The 16387-nt window shown below is 39.7% G+C and overlaps 5 protein-coding genes across 5 annotated transcripts; 3 read left to right on the top strand and 2 right to left on the bottom strand.

The window, feature by feature from the left end:
- Positions 1-608: 608 nt before the first annotated feature.
- Positions 609-3143, top strand: LOC18011627 (probable receptor-like protein kinase At5g61350). The gene has a single exon (XM_006394454.1). It carries the CDS (start codon positions 609-611, stop codon positions 3141-3143), a length of 2535 nt encoding a protein of 844 aa, XP_006394516.1.
- A 1206-nt stretch (positions 3144-4349) lies between these two features.
- Positions 4350-6045, bottom strand: LOC18011626 (pentatricopeptide repeat-containing protein At5g61370, mitochondrial). The gene has a single exon (XM_006394453.2). The coding sequence runs from the start codon at positions 5915-5917 to the stop codon at positions 4448-4450; it is 1470 nt and encodes a 489-aa protein (XP_006394515.1). The 5' UTR covers positions 5918-6045; the 3' UTR covers positions 4350-4447.
- A 1655-nt stretch (positions 6046-7700) lies between these two features.
- On the top strand, positions 7701-10896 carry LOC18011769 (two-component response regulator-like APRR1). The gene is made up of 6 exons (XM_006394452.2): positions 7701-8427; positions 8613-8774; positions 8924-9057; positions 9173-9340; positions 9425-9569; positions 9670-10896. Exons 1-6 carry the CDS (start codon positions 8295-8297, stop codon positions 10611-10613), a joined length of 1686 nt encoding a protein of 561 aa, XP_006394514.1. The 5' UTR covers positions 7701-8294; the 3' UTR covers positions 10614-10896.
- Positions 10897-11011: 115 nt separating this feature from the next.
- LOC18011768 (protein NEN2) lies at positions 11012-13294 on the bottom strand. Its single transcript, XM_006394451.2, has 6 exons — positions 12898-13294; positions 12625-12782; positions 12438-12484; positions 12289-12352; positions 11554-12200; positions 11012-11469 (listed from the first exon to the last, which is right to left on the bottom strand). The coding sequence occupies exons 1-6, from the start codon at positions 13184-13186 to the stop codon at positions 11223-11225; spliced, it is 1452 nt and encodes a 483-aa protein (XP_006394513.1). The 5' UTR covers positions 13187-13294; the 3' UTR covers positions 11012-11222.
- Positions 13295-14188: 894 nt separating this feature from the next.
- Positions 14189-16383, top strand: LOC18011722 (pentatricopeptide repeat-containing protein At5g61400). The gene has a single exon (XM_006394450.2). It carries the CDS (start codon positions 14217-14219, stop codon positions 16212-16214), a length of 1998 nt encoding a protein of 665 aa, XP_006394512.1. The 5' UTR covers positions 14189-14216; the 3' UTR covers positions 16215-16383.
- The last annotated feature ends 4 nt before the right edge of the window (positions 16384-16387 follow it).

Genomic DNA, 16387 nt, shown 5'->3' with positions numbered 1-16387 from the left:
GAGCTTCCAGTATATGAGTAGATGTTCGAACATCAACCGTAGTCTGTAATATTTCTCAAATCTTAAACCAAAAATAGCTAAACTTGACTCTCTTATTTTTTTTTGGGTAAAGAACATGACGACTTTCACTAATTTAGAACCAAAACAAAAATATTTGACCACTGAAAAAAATAGTAGTTATCATCTGCAGCGGATAAACTTTGTTTGAGTTTCTTAAACTGCCTACTAATTTGGTTCCTCAGGTTTTGTTTGTAATAGTAAACTCAAAGAAACTTATCCCAACTAAAAAAATCAAGCTTTTGACTCGAAACTTCCTTCAATTAACAAAAAAAATAAATGAAAATTACATACATCTTTGCACGTTGATTCCTTACGTGCTTCCAACAAAACAAAAAACATTAATTTCAAACAGATTTAAATTATAAAATATAAAAATATAAAAAGAAAAATTATATCGTCTCTCCGGCGGCAAGAATTTCATAAATCGTTGTAAAGTATTTTTGGTTCAAAATTTTAAACCATTCGTTTATATTCACTTACATGCTAAACCTCTCATTCTCTCATCCTCCTCCTCCTCCACCACCACCGTCAAATCCTCGCCGAATAAAATGGGAGGAGATTTTCGTCATTTCTCCTCCCAAGTTTCCCTCTTCTTCCTCCTCCTCCTCTTTGTTCCCTTCTTCGCCGTCCAATCCAATTCCTCTTTCTCTCCGGCCGATAATTACCTCATCGATTGCGGCTCCTCCCGGGAAACTAAACTCCCCGACGGCCGGAATTTCAAATCCGATCAACAATCCGTCTCTTTCCTCCAAACCGAAGAAGAAATCAAAACCTCCGTCGACTCAATCCCTATCTCCGACTCCAATTCCCTCCCCTTATACTTATCCGCCCGAATCTTCGCCGGAAAATCAACTTACTCCTTCTACATTTCCCGACCCGGCCGCCACTGGATCCGCCTCCATTTTTACCCTCTCCCTCATCCTCTCTACAATCTCACCGATTCCGTCTTCTCCGTCACCACCGACACCACCGTCCTCTTACACGACTTCTCCGCCAGAGACTCCTCCTCCATCGTCTTCAAGGAATACCTAATCTACGCCTCCGAGAAACTCTCTCTCTATTTCAAACCACACAAAGGCTCCGTCGCTTTCATCAACGCCGTCGAGATCGTCTCCGTTCCCGACGAGCTTATCCCCGATTCGGCTGCCTCTGTTCCTCAAGCTCCTGATTTCAAGGGATTAAGCAGCTTCTCTCTTCAAATCTCTCACCGGTTAAACATCGGAGGCGGTTTAATTTCACCTAAAATCGATCACCTCTCTCGATTCTGGGCCTCCGATAAACCCTACAATTCGTTCCCGGAAGGTTCTCGAAATGTCACCGTCGATCCCAAAACGATTACTTACCCAGAAGGCGGAGCCACCACGCTCATCGCTCCTCATCCGGTTTACGCGACGGCGGCAGAAATGGCCGATGCGCAAACCAGCGAACCGAATTTCAACCTCTCTTGGAGAATGAGCGTTGACTCTGGTCATGATTACTTCATCAGGCTTCATTTCTGTGACATTGTAAGCAAATCGCTAAACGAGCTTGTCTTCAATGTGTTCATCAACAAGCTCTCTGCAATCTCCGGACTCGATCTCTCTGCCAAAACTACCGCTCTAGGCACAGCTTACTACACGGACTTCGTGCTCAATGCCTCTGCTATCACCAACGGCTCGATACTGGTTCAAGTCGGTCCGACACCGAATCTTCAGTCGGGTAAACCGAATGCGATTCTCAACGGTTTAGAGATCATGAAGCTGCACAACGCAGCCGAGAGTTTAGATGGGCTTTTTGGTGTTGACGGGAAATACAAAGGCCCAAGTGGTGGGATGTCGTCAAAGAAGCTTGCGATCGCAGGTATTGGATTCGTGATGGGCCTAACCGCTTTCTTCGGGGTTGTCGTGTTGCTTGTTAGATGGCAGAGACGTCCTAAAGACTGGCAAAAACAGAATAGTTTCTCTTCTTGGTTGCTTCCTTTGCACGCAAGTCACTCGAGTTACATCTCTAGCAAAAGCGGGTCAACATCGAGACGCATGAGTATTTTCGGGTCGAGGAAAAGCAAAAGCAATGGATTCTCTAGCTTCTTCTCGAACCAGGGATTAGGCCGCTATTTCGCCTTTACCGAATTGCAGATCGCGACTCAGAATTTCGACGAGAAATCCGTGATTGGTGTTGGAGGATTCGGGAAAGTTTATATTGGAGAGATCGACGGTGGGACGCAAGTCGCGATCAAAAGAGGGAATCAGAGTTCAGAGCAAGGAATCAACGAGTTTCAGACGGAGATTCAGATGCTGTCCAAACTCAGACACAGACATTTGGTGTCTCTCATTGGATTCTGCGACGAAAACCAAGAGATGATTCTCGTCTACGAGTACATGTCAAACGGTCCACTACGAGACCATTTATACGGCTCCAAGGAAAATGATCCTAACCCTATACCTACCTTGTCGTGGAAGCAACGTCTAGAGATCTGCATTGGATCAGCGCGAGGGCTCCACTATCTCCACACAGGTGCGGCGCAGGGGATCATTCACCGCGACGTCAAAACCACTAACATTCTCTTGGACGAGAACCTACTCGCTAAAGTTTCCGACTTTGGACTCTCCAAAGATGCCCCTATGGAACAAGGGCATGTAAGTACTGCGGTGAAGGGTAGTTTCGGGTATTTAGACCCCGAGTACTTTCGAAGACAGCAACTCACGGATAAATCCGATGTATACTCATTCGGTGTGGTGTTATTCGAGGTTCTTTGCGCGAGGCCAGTGATAAACCCACAGTTGCCTAGAGAACAAGTTAATTTGGCAGAGTACGCTATGAATTTGCATAGAAAAGGTAACTTGGAGAAAATCATTGACCCGAAAATTGTGGGAACGATCAGTAAAGGATCGTTGAGGAAATTCGTGGAAGCTGCAGAGAAATGTTTAGCCGAGTACGGTGTTGATAGGCCTGGAATGGGAGATGTGTTGTGGAATCTTGAGTATGCTTTGCAACTTCAAGAAGCATCAGCTCAAGTTGATTTGTCGGAGGATAAGACTACAATGAATATTCAACTCGAATTTTCCGGCGAGGAGATGCAGATTCTGCCGCGTCCATTGCCGTGACATCAGCGGTTTCCGATGTGAAACTTTGCTTGTTTTTTTTCTTTTCATGTTTAGTTTGGCTTTCATAAAGATTTAGGATTTTAGAAAAGCCTTTTGGTTCGTTTTGTTTTTTTCTTTCTTAACTGCAGTTTCATTTTATCTCTTTCCTTGGATTCGAAAAGGACATGAGATTTTTTATTTATTTGTGATCGTTTTCAAAAGACATTCGGTTGTCTTTCCTTGTAGATTATGTTGTGTATACTTTGATTTCGTTTTTCTTTCTATATTTTGTTTGATGATAATGCATTTAGTAGTTTTTTGTTTTTTTTCCCACCAAAATACATTTTTTCACATGAAATTTGGGATAGTGTAGAAAAGTATTGACAATACAAGAAAAATGGAATTAACATATTGAAATTCCTATTCATCAAAATAGATTTATTAAATTAAAAATTGAATACAAGTTAATTGTAAATTTAATTTGGTAAGCAAATAACAATTTATTGAAGGCAGATTTCTAAAGTAAATAGTAAAAGATTGTAACTAAGAATATAGAGGCTCGGCTAATTGGCTAGAGGAACAATCCTTGGCGATGCAAATTGACCTTAAATCGACCAAATGGTGAAAATTGAAGACCCCATATTGCGAATAATAGATAATCAGACACTTGGATTAGATTAAATGGCAGAATCAAAAAAAAATTTTGAGAGGCAAAATTACCGATGAATGTATTATATATTTTTTACTTTGCTTTTAAATATGTTTTTAGAGAATCAATAGTATGAAAAGTGTACAAACAAAGCACGCAACCATCATCAAACAAATGAATAATTTCAAAGAGAAACCGCAGCTTATCTTAGACATACCGAGAAAGATAAGGTTTGTCTTCTGTTTTGTTTTTGCTTCAGTGTTCAAAGAAATGTCAACAAGACACGAATAGTTACATATGTCATCTCTCATTTCTAACAATTTGATTTGTGTTTTATGCAGAGAATAGCTCAACTCTTGCATCACACTGCTCGAGTTACTTGTAAAGAAAAAACATTTGAATTGATTACAAATTTTTTTTATATTGTTTATTTACTTTTTTTTTTTTTTGTTAGGGTCTCTCCTTCTGAGTAGCTCAAAACTGTTAGAAAAGCCAAACTTTTTTCAAGAATAAGAATCAACGAAACAAAGAGAACACATCAGTTCAAAAATTGCTGAAATTGTTGTCGTATTGTGACAAGTGAATAACAACAAAATCTACAATCTACTCATTGCTTCTGCATTGTTAATTTATAAAAAGCTGCTACATCAGATGTTCTAAACATGGTTAGAAGAAATCAGCCCTGCTGATTCTTCTTCGTCTTGCTCCTGCTTTTCCGTTTTGGTTTCAGTTTTGGCTTTGGTTTGTTCATCTTAGCATGGATCTTTAAGTTGAGTGCACGACGATCTACCATGGCAGCCTCTTCTTTCTTCTTCTTCATCGGCTTGAAAACCTCTGTGAGAGAAGGATCAAGTAAATCGACAGAGCAACTAAGCGTGACATCAAGTGACATTGCTTCTTCCCAAAGCTCTCTTCCTTTCTCAAAGTCTCCTCCTTTACATAGTTTGGGTATGAGCAGATCATAAACCGGACCATAACCACCCACACTGCTTCTCTTCATCTTAGCAAACAACTGAAGCGCAAAGTTTACCCGTTTGACCCCACAAAGAACTCCAATCAGATCATAATAGAATCTGCGTTCAGGTCTCAGTCCTCTCTCGATCATCTCATCCACCGTTTGGTTGCCTTTACCAAACCTTCCTGTCAAATACAGAACCCTCACGACGAAGTAATAGCTCGCTGTATCGGGATCACATCCCGATTTCTTCATCTGTTCTAGAATCTGGCAAGACTCTTTAACCCTCCTCGTCCTTGCCAAACAAGAAAGCAATATGTTGTAACTAATACAAGTAGGTTGGATTTTGTAAGACCTCATCTCCAACATAATGTTCAAAGCTTCAGGAACAAGCCCAGACGGGTTTCGATTAACGTTTCTTTCGCAGAGGCAGGTAAGCATTGTGTTGTAACAGAACAAATCTGGTGTAATCCTGGATGATTTCATATCCTGTATAACTCTTCTTGCTTCCTTCACGTTTCTTTGGACCGACCAACCGAACAAAAGACTTCTGTACACAGACAATTCATTCCCGGATATTAGAGCCTTGTGATGATGCATAACTCCCAATGCTCTCTTCACATGTCCTCTGGAACAGAGCGCACTTATAATAGCTGTCACAGTGAAACTATCTTGTTGGCACGAAAACTTGTCCAAGATCTTAAAGATTCCTATAGCATCTTCTTCCCTACCAATCTTAACCAGAGTTTCGGCCACGAGGCTAAACGTTTGCTTATCCATGGCCCGATTCTGCTTCCTGAGATCTGATAAGAGTATCTGAATAGCTGTATGATCCTTCTTCTCAGCCAAAACTCTTAGTACATGGTTGAATGTCTTGTCCTCTAAACAAGATCCCAGGTTTTTACAAGACCAGGAGAAAAATCTCAGCAGCCTTCTCGGTGAAGTCTCATCCTTACAGGAATCAATCACTTTGTGAACAAGTTTGGATGATGGAGAAACCGAAACCTGGTTCAAGCTTTCTTCAAGGTCATCCAGACCACCGATGGGGGAAGAAACAATCCGAATAACTTCATGCAACTCCATCGATGCATGGTCCGATTGATCTACCAAGTGATGTGAGCATAAATGGCGCGAAAATTTTGTAGCATATGTTAAAAACGCAAAACCGTTTGATCTGACTATGGGAAGCATCTTCTCTGAAGAATTTCATCAAACAGTTGGTGTGCACTAACTCTCCTGAAGTTACCAGAGATGATTAACCATCGAAAGGGTTACTGAATGCTCTCCGGAGTTGCATGAATCTAAGCGAAAATTAATGCTTCGCTATAAATTCTCTAAAGAAGAAGAAAATCAGATTCTACCAAAAGACTTGATTTTGCAGAACACTCTGTCACACACAATATATATACACCTCATATTAGCTGTTACAGCGCCCGCGTAAAGAGGGGACATTTTAGTCTTTCTATAGTTCATCAATCTTCAAAGTTTCAACGTACAAAATTGAACCGTAAATATGACCGGATAAAACCAAAAACCGGGAGAGGACGGTTCTAAATCAAATTCTGACCGGGTTTATTATCCTGAGGCCCAGCGATACATTTTTTTTTGTTCAACCCGTGATAGGCCCAGCGATACATGATAAATAAATTTTCTTATGGAAAATCGAATCTCATAAATATTTTTTTTTTGTCGCAATCTAATAAATATATATCTTAATTTTTACTGTTATTTTATATAGCAAAATCTCCACATTTTACTACGGTTAGCCTCGTAAGTGCAACCTGAAAATCATAAAGCTCACATAAAAAAAAAATCTCTCGTGTTCGAGCACCTTTTAGCAAAGCAGTCGACACATACATAATTATGGGAAATCGAAAAATTAATTAAGTTTACTCTTTAAGTCTTAACCGATCTTTAAGTCTTAACCGATGAAACTCATCTCTGATTAGAAAGATAGCCAATCATTCATCTTCTTTAATCATCTTCGCAAGCTGTACACAATCTAATTAGTCAATGGCCGATGGCAAAACGTAATGAAAGTTGGTCGGGGGCGAGACGTGTCCTCCGATGAATATTATTTGATATATTATACAATTTTTATGCCTTATTGGTACACTTGGGCCAACCAGATTCGCGTCTATATAGAATACAAAAATACTATAGCATGTCGTCTTACTTACTATAAAAGTTAGTTTACCCTACTTATTAACTATTGTTATGATTATGACAAGTAAATTATTGTTTCCCCAACCACTGATGAATTTACATTTTTATATATATTTTTGACATTATGATTGTTTTTATTACAAAAATAACATTCATTAATAAATAAATCCACATAAGATGAATTTGATGTCTAAACAGTGTGATAATAAAATGGATGTCGAAAAAAAAGTGTGATAATAAAAACTAAAATGCATACGATCTTTTGGACATCCACTTTCCTTACCAAAAAAATTATGCTCGCTTATTATAAATTTGGCTTCAAAAATTACGAAGATTTTCAAATCAACTAAGTTCTATTGCAAAGAGTAGCCATTTTTGGGTCTATCATATGCATTAGTTTTTGTAAATCAGTACTAAGAAAATAAAAATATAGGCCTAAACTAGTGTATATATAAATATTTGTTTTGTCTGTTATTCCTAATATAATTTGATTAAACGAAGCCGAAATGGAAAACCATCCTAAAGTTTGGTATTGCCTATATTTGGTTGGGTCATAGATTTGTTTTTTTTTTTAATCAAAATTTCTGTCAATATGATTATTGATTTTGATATCGAGAATGCATCTTATCTGCTGTATCCACCATAAAAATATCAAAAGATATTTTTCGAAAGATGACGTGGCCTTTTCTCTATCTCTACCGAACTATCCACACCACTTTTCTTCATTTTTTCTCTGCACTTTTTTCTTCCACGTCATCTTCTTCGCCTAAAATATCCCCCGAGTCCCACCACCATTAGCGCAACGCGCACTCTCGAAGAAACTTCCAATCTCCACCGTCCCTTTTCTCCTCTTTCAACGTCTCAGATTACCATTTCCTCTTTTCGCATCTCATAATTTGACTATTGATTGACAAAAAAACAATGAGCCTCTCTCTCACTCTTCTTGTCGGAAACTCCCCTTCCTCCCTCATCTCACCGCCGGCGTTACGCCGGATCTCCGGTGATTCTTTTTGAGCTCCTATCGATTCTTGATTTCAATACTTTCCCGGAAAAAAAATTCCACTTTTTTTCTTTTTTATGTCTTTTCATCTCTTCGTTCTTTAGATTTAGCTTTTTTTCTTCTTTTTCTTACGTTTCCATGGATAAACGATTAGGTTGGGGAACTAAGAGAGTAAAGTTTGTTTTGTTGTGAAATTAAGTGACTTTGAAGAGACAAATTAGGCGACTTTGTAGGGACACTGTGCCGAAACCCTAGTTCTGATTTGGTCATGGAAGTGTCATAGACTTTCTATTGTCGGTTTTATTTGTTGTAATTTTGTATAAATTTTTTTTTTCTGGTTTTGTTAGGGGAGATTAGTTTCTGTGATTATAGTTTTTGTGGGTTTTATCTGTAAATCTGATCATGGATTTGAACGGCGAGTGTAAGGGAGGAGATGGGTTCATTGACAGAAGCAGAGTCAGGATTTTGCTTTGTGACAATGATTCCAATAGCTTGGATGAAGTTTTCACTCTTCTCTCCGAGTGTTCTTATCAGGGTATGATTTATAACTAATTGCTTCGTTTTTTTTTGGTAAACTTGTTGTTGTTGTCAAAAGATCCTCTTTTTACTTTGTTTATGTTGTCATATTGGGACTACTGGAGCTCTATAGATTTGAGTTTTTCTCCTTATAGTGTATCCGTTGTTTCTTTTAATAGTTTTTGATATATATTTGGAATGCAGTGACTTCGGTAAAATCGGCAAGGCAGGTGATTGATGCACTTAATGCAGAGGGACCTGATATCGATATAATACTGGCAGAAATTGATCTCCCAATGGCCAAGGGTATGAAGATGCTGAGGTACATCACACGAGACAAAGATCTTCGGAGAATCCCTGTGATAAGTAAGCTGTGTTCTTTGCTGTTCCTTTTCTTTTCATTATCCAGTCGTGGAGCTCTAAAAATTGTACTTTCTTTGCTTATCAATGTTTGTTTTGGGAGCATGATCATTTTGCTTTATGCTAACTAATCTTTTAATATTCTCCAATTTAAGTGATGTCGAGGCAAGACGAGGTCCCTGTTGTGGTCAAGTGCTTGAAGTTAGGCGCAGCCGACTACCTTGTGAAGCCTCTTCGGACAAACGAGCTTCTGAACTTGTGGACACATATGTGGAGAAGAAGACGCATGGTTTGTTTTGCTATCTGAAGTTCTTTCTATGCGGCTAACTTTTTTAGGAGCATTTCTTGATAGCTATATCTGTCATGTTTCTTATGCGGTTGATCGTATGTGTTTGTTTTGACAGCTAGGACTTGCTGAGAAGAATATGTTGAGTTATGATTTTGATCTCGCGGGATCTGATCCAAGTGATCCAAACACAAATAGTACCACCCTGTTCTCTGATGACACAGATGACAAAAGTATTAGGTCCACCAACCCGCAGAGAGGAACATTAAGCCACCAAGAAAATGAGGTGAGACAGTATATGAAAGTTTAAAGTCCTTTGAAAAAGGAGAAGAACTGATTTTGTAGTTTGCGCTCATGCTTTTGCTGGTAGTGGTCTGTTGCTACTGCTCCTGTTCTTGCTGGTGATGGTGGTCTTGGTTCTGATGGCACAGCCACTTCTACTCCTGCTATAGAGCCTCCATCGAGTCATCTTGCTGGGTCTCACCATGAACCAGTCAAAAGAAATAGTAATCCAGGTGATTGCGTCTCTTTGATGTATCACTTTCTAATAGCTAGTCTCTATAAATGTTGAGCTATGTTTCTGTGAATTCTGATTGAGCGAGGACATTTTTGCAGCGCAATTTTTTTCAGCGCCAAAGAAAAGTAGATTGAAGATTGGAGAGTCCTCCGCTTTCTTCACTTATGTCAAGTCTACTGTCCATGGAACCAACTGTCAGGATCCTCCCCATGTCAATGGAAATGGCTCACTTCATCTTCCTCGGAGTATCTCGGAGAAGCTTCAAGTGGTGGGCCTGGTGGCCAGTGATGGGATCAACAACACCAAACAAGCACGCCAAGGTAAAGAGACCGAGAAAAACTATTCTCAAGGAGAGAACTTACACAATGGTGCCAGCTATCCAAATTCCATTGAGCGGTCTCGTACGCTTCCCACATCGATGGAACTTCATGGGAGGAGTTACCAAGAAGGAAATATGAATCCTGCCCGGTTTGCTATGAACAGAAGTAAGGATTCATCTCAAGTTGATGCTTCGGGTTTCCCTGCACAAAATGCCTATCCTTACTATATGCATGGGGTCATGAACCAAGTTATGATGCAATCAGCAGCCATGGTGCCTCAGTATGGTCATCAACTTCCTCCTTGCCCACCTAATCATGTTAGTGGAATGACAGGATTTCCTTATTACCACCACCCAATGAACACATCGGTACAGCACAGTCAGATGTCTATGGTTCAGCATTCTTGGTCACCAGTAGGAAATCCGTCTTCTAACGAGGTGAGGGTGAATAAACTTGACAGAAGAGAGGAAGCTTTGCTCAAATTTAGACGTAAAAGGAAACAAAGGTGTTTTGATAAGAAGATTAGGTATGTGAATAGAAAGCGCCTTGCTGAGAGGAGACCGCGTGTTAAGGGTCAGTTTGTTAGGAAAATGAACGGCGTAAATGTTGACTTAAACGGGCAGCCTGACTCTGCTGACTATGATGACGAGGAAGAGGAGGAAGAAGAAGAAGAGGAGGAGAATCGGGACTCATCTCCTCAGGATGAAGCTCTGGGAACTTAACAAACATCAAGAGCTGAAACCATGTTATATGGCTTTGCTTGCATCATATCAAACAACACAAGATGATCGACTGACTCAGAAAGAATGATGCTGCTACAGCCAAAAACACTGGATATCGAGTACTCTCAAAGGAAATGATGGCTCTTGTCGCTCTCAGGTTGAGCAGAGCATTGAAAATTACTCTGTGGGTGTGGCTTAGTTCGTTGTTAAACATAAAATGTGTTTTTGATCATGTTCAGTCACATTCTCTTGAGTACATGTAGAAACCCGTCTTTCCCTTCCAGCATCATTTCCTTGAATCTTGTTTTTCCTTTGTTACCTTACCTCTTTTAAGAGATATAAAAAGAGAGGCATGTGTTCCATAAGTTAAATTTCTCTCTTTACTCGGATGGGCACAAGGTTGCAGATGCAATCCTGTTCCAGATAAGGAACCAAGTGCGTACGAAGAATCTAAATCTGAATTACAATTAATTTGAAACTGAATACAGAGTCACCTAATATTTCTACTGTCAGGAACAGCAGTTCTGTGTTGGTCTTATACTCTTATTATGAACTGAATAAAATAAAACTACAGTTTACTAGACTCATATTTCTTTACACTCCCTGGTGCTATTGAGTAAACGAATGTATAACCAGCTTTTTAGCGATTAGACGGATTCCAGCTCTCTGCTGATAATCATATGGCTCAATAGACAAAAAAGCGCCGAGAACAGTTCTTGAAGTAACCAAAGGCTCAAGCTCCTCAGCGGTTGGGTTCCTTGAGATGAGTTTCTGAGTAGTACTAGTTCCAGAGAAGTCTCTCTGGTGTATCTCAGCTGCATACCGGTCTGCATCTCCATTTAATCCTGTCGGTATACTGCACCAACAATCAGGAACAAGTAAGCACACATGGTTCGTCAAATGAAACTTGGCAAAAGGAGATATATAGGCAATAACTTACTGTATTCTTGCGGTAGGAGGGTTCAGTAACCCCTTCATTGGAATGATCACTGGGAACCAGTCAGAACCGCTTCCTGAATCAGTAGATACTGCCTTTGCAGCACTGTCACATTTTTCCAATACGTCGCAGAGACTTGGATTCACATCAATTAAAAAGTTCAACTTCCTTCTCCCAGAGTTATCCAGAAATTTCCCATTGATTCCGAACCGTACTACTAGACGAGGACAATGGAGCTGAAGAGGTCTATCCCCAAGGAAAAGCTGAAGCTTCATTCTTTGACTCCCCTGATAAAGCGGGACATGAACTGCTTTGATGCTTGGAATAGATATATCTCCAGGCCTCAAGAATCCTTCCTGGTCATTGGTTCCTTCAGAGGCAACAGCCTCAGATGATGGCTGATTTTGTTCTTCTTTTATGGCAAGTATCTCGGGGGCTATCTCGTTCCTTAAAGTGCTCATATCAAACGGATCCGTTTGAGGTTCTACAGGTGAAACGAACGATAGAATAGGTATAGCCGGAGTGTTCTCCCGTGTCTGCTGATCAACCGGAGATTGCAGAGGAGATGTTTTGATACTCCTACGCCTTCTTGAACTTGTCTCTGGCGTAGTAACCGAGTTCTCTACAAGTTCATCAGGCAGGCTTGACTCCTGTTGAAACATAGCATGCTTCTGAGTTAGCTCCTCGTTGTTACATTATTAATTTATAATCCATTTCGAAGAGATAAAGAGACCATACCAAGAGCAAAACAGTGGCACAGTACTTGAGAACCTCGAAATTCATCCTGACATCGTCAAGGCTCCTAAAGAGATACAAAACATTAGAGAACTCAAGCGGCCTATGAAAACACCGTATAATAGCAAAGCTCACATATTTATTATTTATACCTATGCGTCTGCTTGCCAAGCCCAAAGTATGCAGCCAATGTCGCCATCTGTCCAAACACAAAGCCCACAAGAAAACAGAATAAGCATCCAACAAAATCGGAAATCAAGAGCTAATCTCCATCAATCAAATACAAAATACACAGATCGATAATATGTCGTCAAAACCAGAGAACCATTTGATAGTTACCTTCATATCACCAGCTCTCCTCCCAAACTTTTGAGTAAGCAACACCAACGAATCAATAGTGCCCTTTGGCTCTGGCGGTTCTCGTCCAATCTCTGCAAATGCTTCTCTTATCCTTGGAATATCAAACCTCAATATGTTGTGACCTGCCCATATCCTTCCTACAAACCCAAACCCAAGAAACATCAACACACTGGACCATATACCAAACAAAAGCGACGAAATTTCATTAAAAAAAAAAAGGATTTAAGGAAGAAGAAAGACGAAAGGTGTAACCTTGGAGGATATCGTAGACTTCATCGGCTATATCTGCAAACATACGTTCTGACTTGACGTCCTCTTGCTTGATGCCGTTGCAATTAACCGATTTAGGCGTGATGTTGCTGAGATTGGCGGGTCGAACCAGGGATGAGTAGTTTCGAAGCTCCACTAGCTTCTTGGGGCAAACCAGGATCGATCCAAACTCCAGAATCTCATACTTTTGGCCAGGTCGAAACGGAATTGTCGTCTCGACGTCGAAAAAGGCAATCTCTAACCGGTCCTCACCCGGAGTTAGACCAGCCATTTTTGAGCCGAAATTGTGAAAAGTATCGAAATTTTTGGATTTGGGAATGTAAATTGAGCGGAGATTTATGCGGAGGAAACTTAGTAAGGTGGGTTTTGCTATCTTTCTTTGCCCAACGAATTGGACAAAGACCGCTTTTGAAATGGGTTCTCTTTCTCGGTCGGTGTCCTAAGAATATATATATATACTATTTGTTTTTCCACTGTTCAACTTGTAAAGTTTTTCTTTTAAAAAAAAAATCTAAAGGTTTATCAGTTTTAAGTTCAGAGAATCTGGAAGAAGAAAGATTAGGCACTAAAATTAGCTAAAGTAAAAAATGACATTAAAATTAGGCTAATATCTTTCTAAATATCTAAAATATTAGGGATAAATCAACTAAATTGGAAAATTATATTAGAATACAGAGTACAATTAAAAAAAAAGAAGAGAAAATACATGCTTTGAAACGAACTAAAATAGGAAAATGATAAAAACAAGCCTTCACTGTATCAACTTTCATAAAAGGGGAAACTATATTTCTGGTCAAACAATAAAATTTAGAAGAAAATTTTAGGGACTTTTTGACAAGTTGAAAATGGACAACAAAAACGTACCATAGAAAGCTAGGATATTCAGTCTTATTAATAAAAAAAGAAATACCAATCACAGAGTTTATAATTTAAACTGTTTTACTTTTAAACCCATTATTAAACATTTAAACTAATGATATTCTAATTAATTTTAATTTTTACTTAAGTTGATTTCAAGATTTTGTTATTGTTGAAAATCTGGTGATATGAAAATTAGAGTACTGTATTTAAAATTAACGTCATCATCTGCAACGAACCCAATCAACTCTTCAGAACTCCCCTTTCAGTCATTTAAATTAAAAATTTAACAGAATGGTCTGATAAACCAAAGGAATAAACCAAAGGAATAAACCAAAGGAATAAACCGATGAGAGCATTGTATCAATTACGAAGCCAGGTGGGAAAGTGTATGTTAACTCAGCAGTAACGAATTCGAGGACTCGTTACCATCTCCGCTCCAGATGTTGAAGCTTCTGCTTCTCCAGCATAGAACATCACCTTACCTCTACAAGTTCCAATTTTTCGCCTTTAGATTGTTATCTCAGGCTCCTTCTCCCTCAAATCCAGCATCTTCGTTGCCTTCTTTGTCGTCGTCGTCTTCTTCGAGTCTGGCCGAAGCAATACTTAAATGCAGATCCGCGGAAGAAGCGCTCAGGCTGTTCGAAACGTCTTCGAGACTCAAGATCTCGAATATAAACGATCTCCGATCTTTCTCGGCGTTGATTCACGTTTTAACCGGAGCCCAGAAGTTTACGGTCGCCAGATGTTTGATAAAACGCCTCATAGAAAGTCTCAGGCGCCAAAATAAGCCTACTAACGTTTCTTATAGAGTTTTCAATGCTCTCGAGGATATTCAAACTCCGGAATTCTGTATCGGGGTGTTTAGTCTACTGATTATGGAGCTTGTGGAGATGGGCTGGTTTGAAGAAGCTCTTTGGGTGAGTCGAGAGATGAGATGTTCTCCCGATTCGAAAGCTTGTCATGCGATTTTGAATGGATTAGTTAGAAGGAAAAGGTTTGATTCAGTCTGGGTTGATTACAAACTTATGATCTCCCGTGGGCTTTCCCCTGATGTCTACATTTACTCAGTTTTGTTTCAATGCTGTTTAAAACAAGGTTTTTCCTCCAAGAAAGAGATACTTCTTGACGAAATGACATCTTCAGGGATCAAGCCGAATGTTTATATCTACACCATATTTATCCGAGATCTGTGTAGGGAAAATAAGATGGAAGAAGCGGAGAAAATGTTCGAGTTGATGAAGAAACATGGTGTTATTCCAAACTTGTATACGTACGGTGCAATCATTGGTGGGTATTGCAAAACCGGTAAGCTGAGACAAGCTTACACATTGTATAAGGAGATTCTGGTTGCTGAATTGCTGCCAAACGTTGTTATTTTTGGCACATTAGTTGATGGTTTTTGCAAAGCTCACGAGTTGGTTGCTGCAAGGAGCCTTTTCGTGCATATGGCCAAGTTTGGGGTTGATCCTAATTTATATGTTTACAACTGTCTAATTCATGGACAGTGCATATCAGGGAACATGTTGGAAGCAATGGCACTGAGTTCCGAGATGCAAAGTTTTAATCTTTCGCCTGATGTATTCACTTATACTATACTTATTAACGGGCTATGTACTGAAGATCGGCTAACAGAAGCAGACAGATTATTTCAGAGGATGAAGAAGGAGAGAATTTTTCCGAGCTCTGCGACTTACAATTCGCTGATTCATGGCTATTGTAGAGAATACAATATGGAGAAAGCTCTGGATTTGTGCTCAGAGATGACAGCAAGTGGCATAGAACCCAACATCATAACCTTTTCTACTTTGATCGACGGTTACTGCAAAGTGAGAAACATAAAAGCTGCAATGGGCTTGTACTCCGAAATGACCATCAAAGGTATAGTTCCTGATGTTGTGACTTACACAGCTTTGATCGATGCACATTTCAAGGAGGCCAACAAGAACGAAGCAGTCAGGCTATACAGTAACATGCTAGATGCTGGAATCCACCCAAATGATCACACGTTCGCTTGCCTAGTAGATGGATTCTGGAAAGAAGGGCGAGTCTCTGATGCCATCGCTTTTTATCTGGAAAATGAACGAGCGGCCACCGGGAAATCAATTGGTCAGAGTAGCTGCTGGAATCACGTGGGTTTTACGTGTTTGATTCAAGGGTTATGTCAGAACGGCTACATTCTTAGAGCTAGCAGATTCTTCTCGGACATGAGATCTGGCGAGCTAAACCCGGACTTGTGGAGTTATGTTTCAATGTTAAAGGGGCATCGTCAAGAAAAGCGTATTATTGACACAATGATGTTGCACTGTGATATGATCAAAACTGGAATCTTGCCAAACCTTGTGGTGGATGAATTCCTAGGCAGGCTTTACGAAGAGAATGGATATCTAAGATCAGCTTCTTTCTTGACCAATTCGCGTCGTTTAGGAACTATCACCTAGTTAACAACAATTCCTGAATCTCTCTTCTTTTCTCTCTCAAGTAAATCTCACTAATCGTGCTAGCTTTGCGATTTTTTTTTTTGTTTAATCTCAGGCTCTTTGTTGTATTATATAAGGATAAAGCTTACAGAGAAGATCAAGCAAAGTTATTATTACTGTATACCGAGAGTTCG

Source organism: Eutrema salsugineum, unplaced genomic scaffold (genome assembly GCF_000478725.1).
Source record: "Eutrema salsugineum unplaced genomic scaffold, Eutsalg1_0 scaffold_6, whole genome shotgun sequence".
NCBI lineage: Eukaryota > Viridiplantae > Streptophyta > Magnoliopsida > Brassicales > Brassicaceae > Eutrema > Eutrema salsugineum.
The sequence above is the reverse complement of the archived record's forward strand: the minus strand, read 5'-3'. Positions and strand labels throughout refer to the sequence as shown.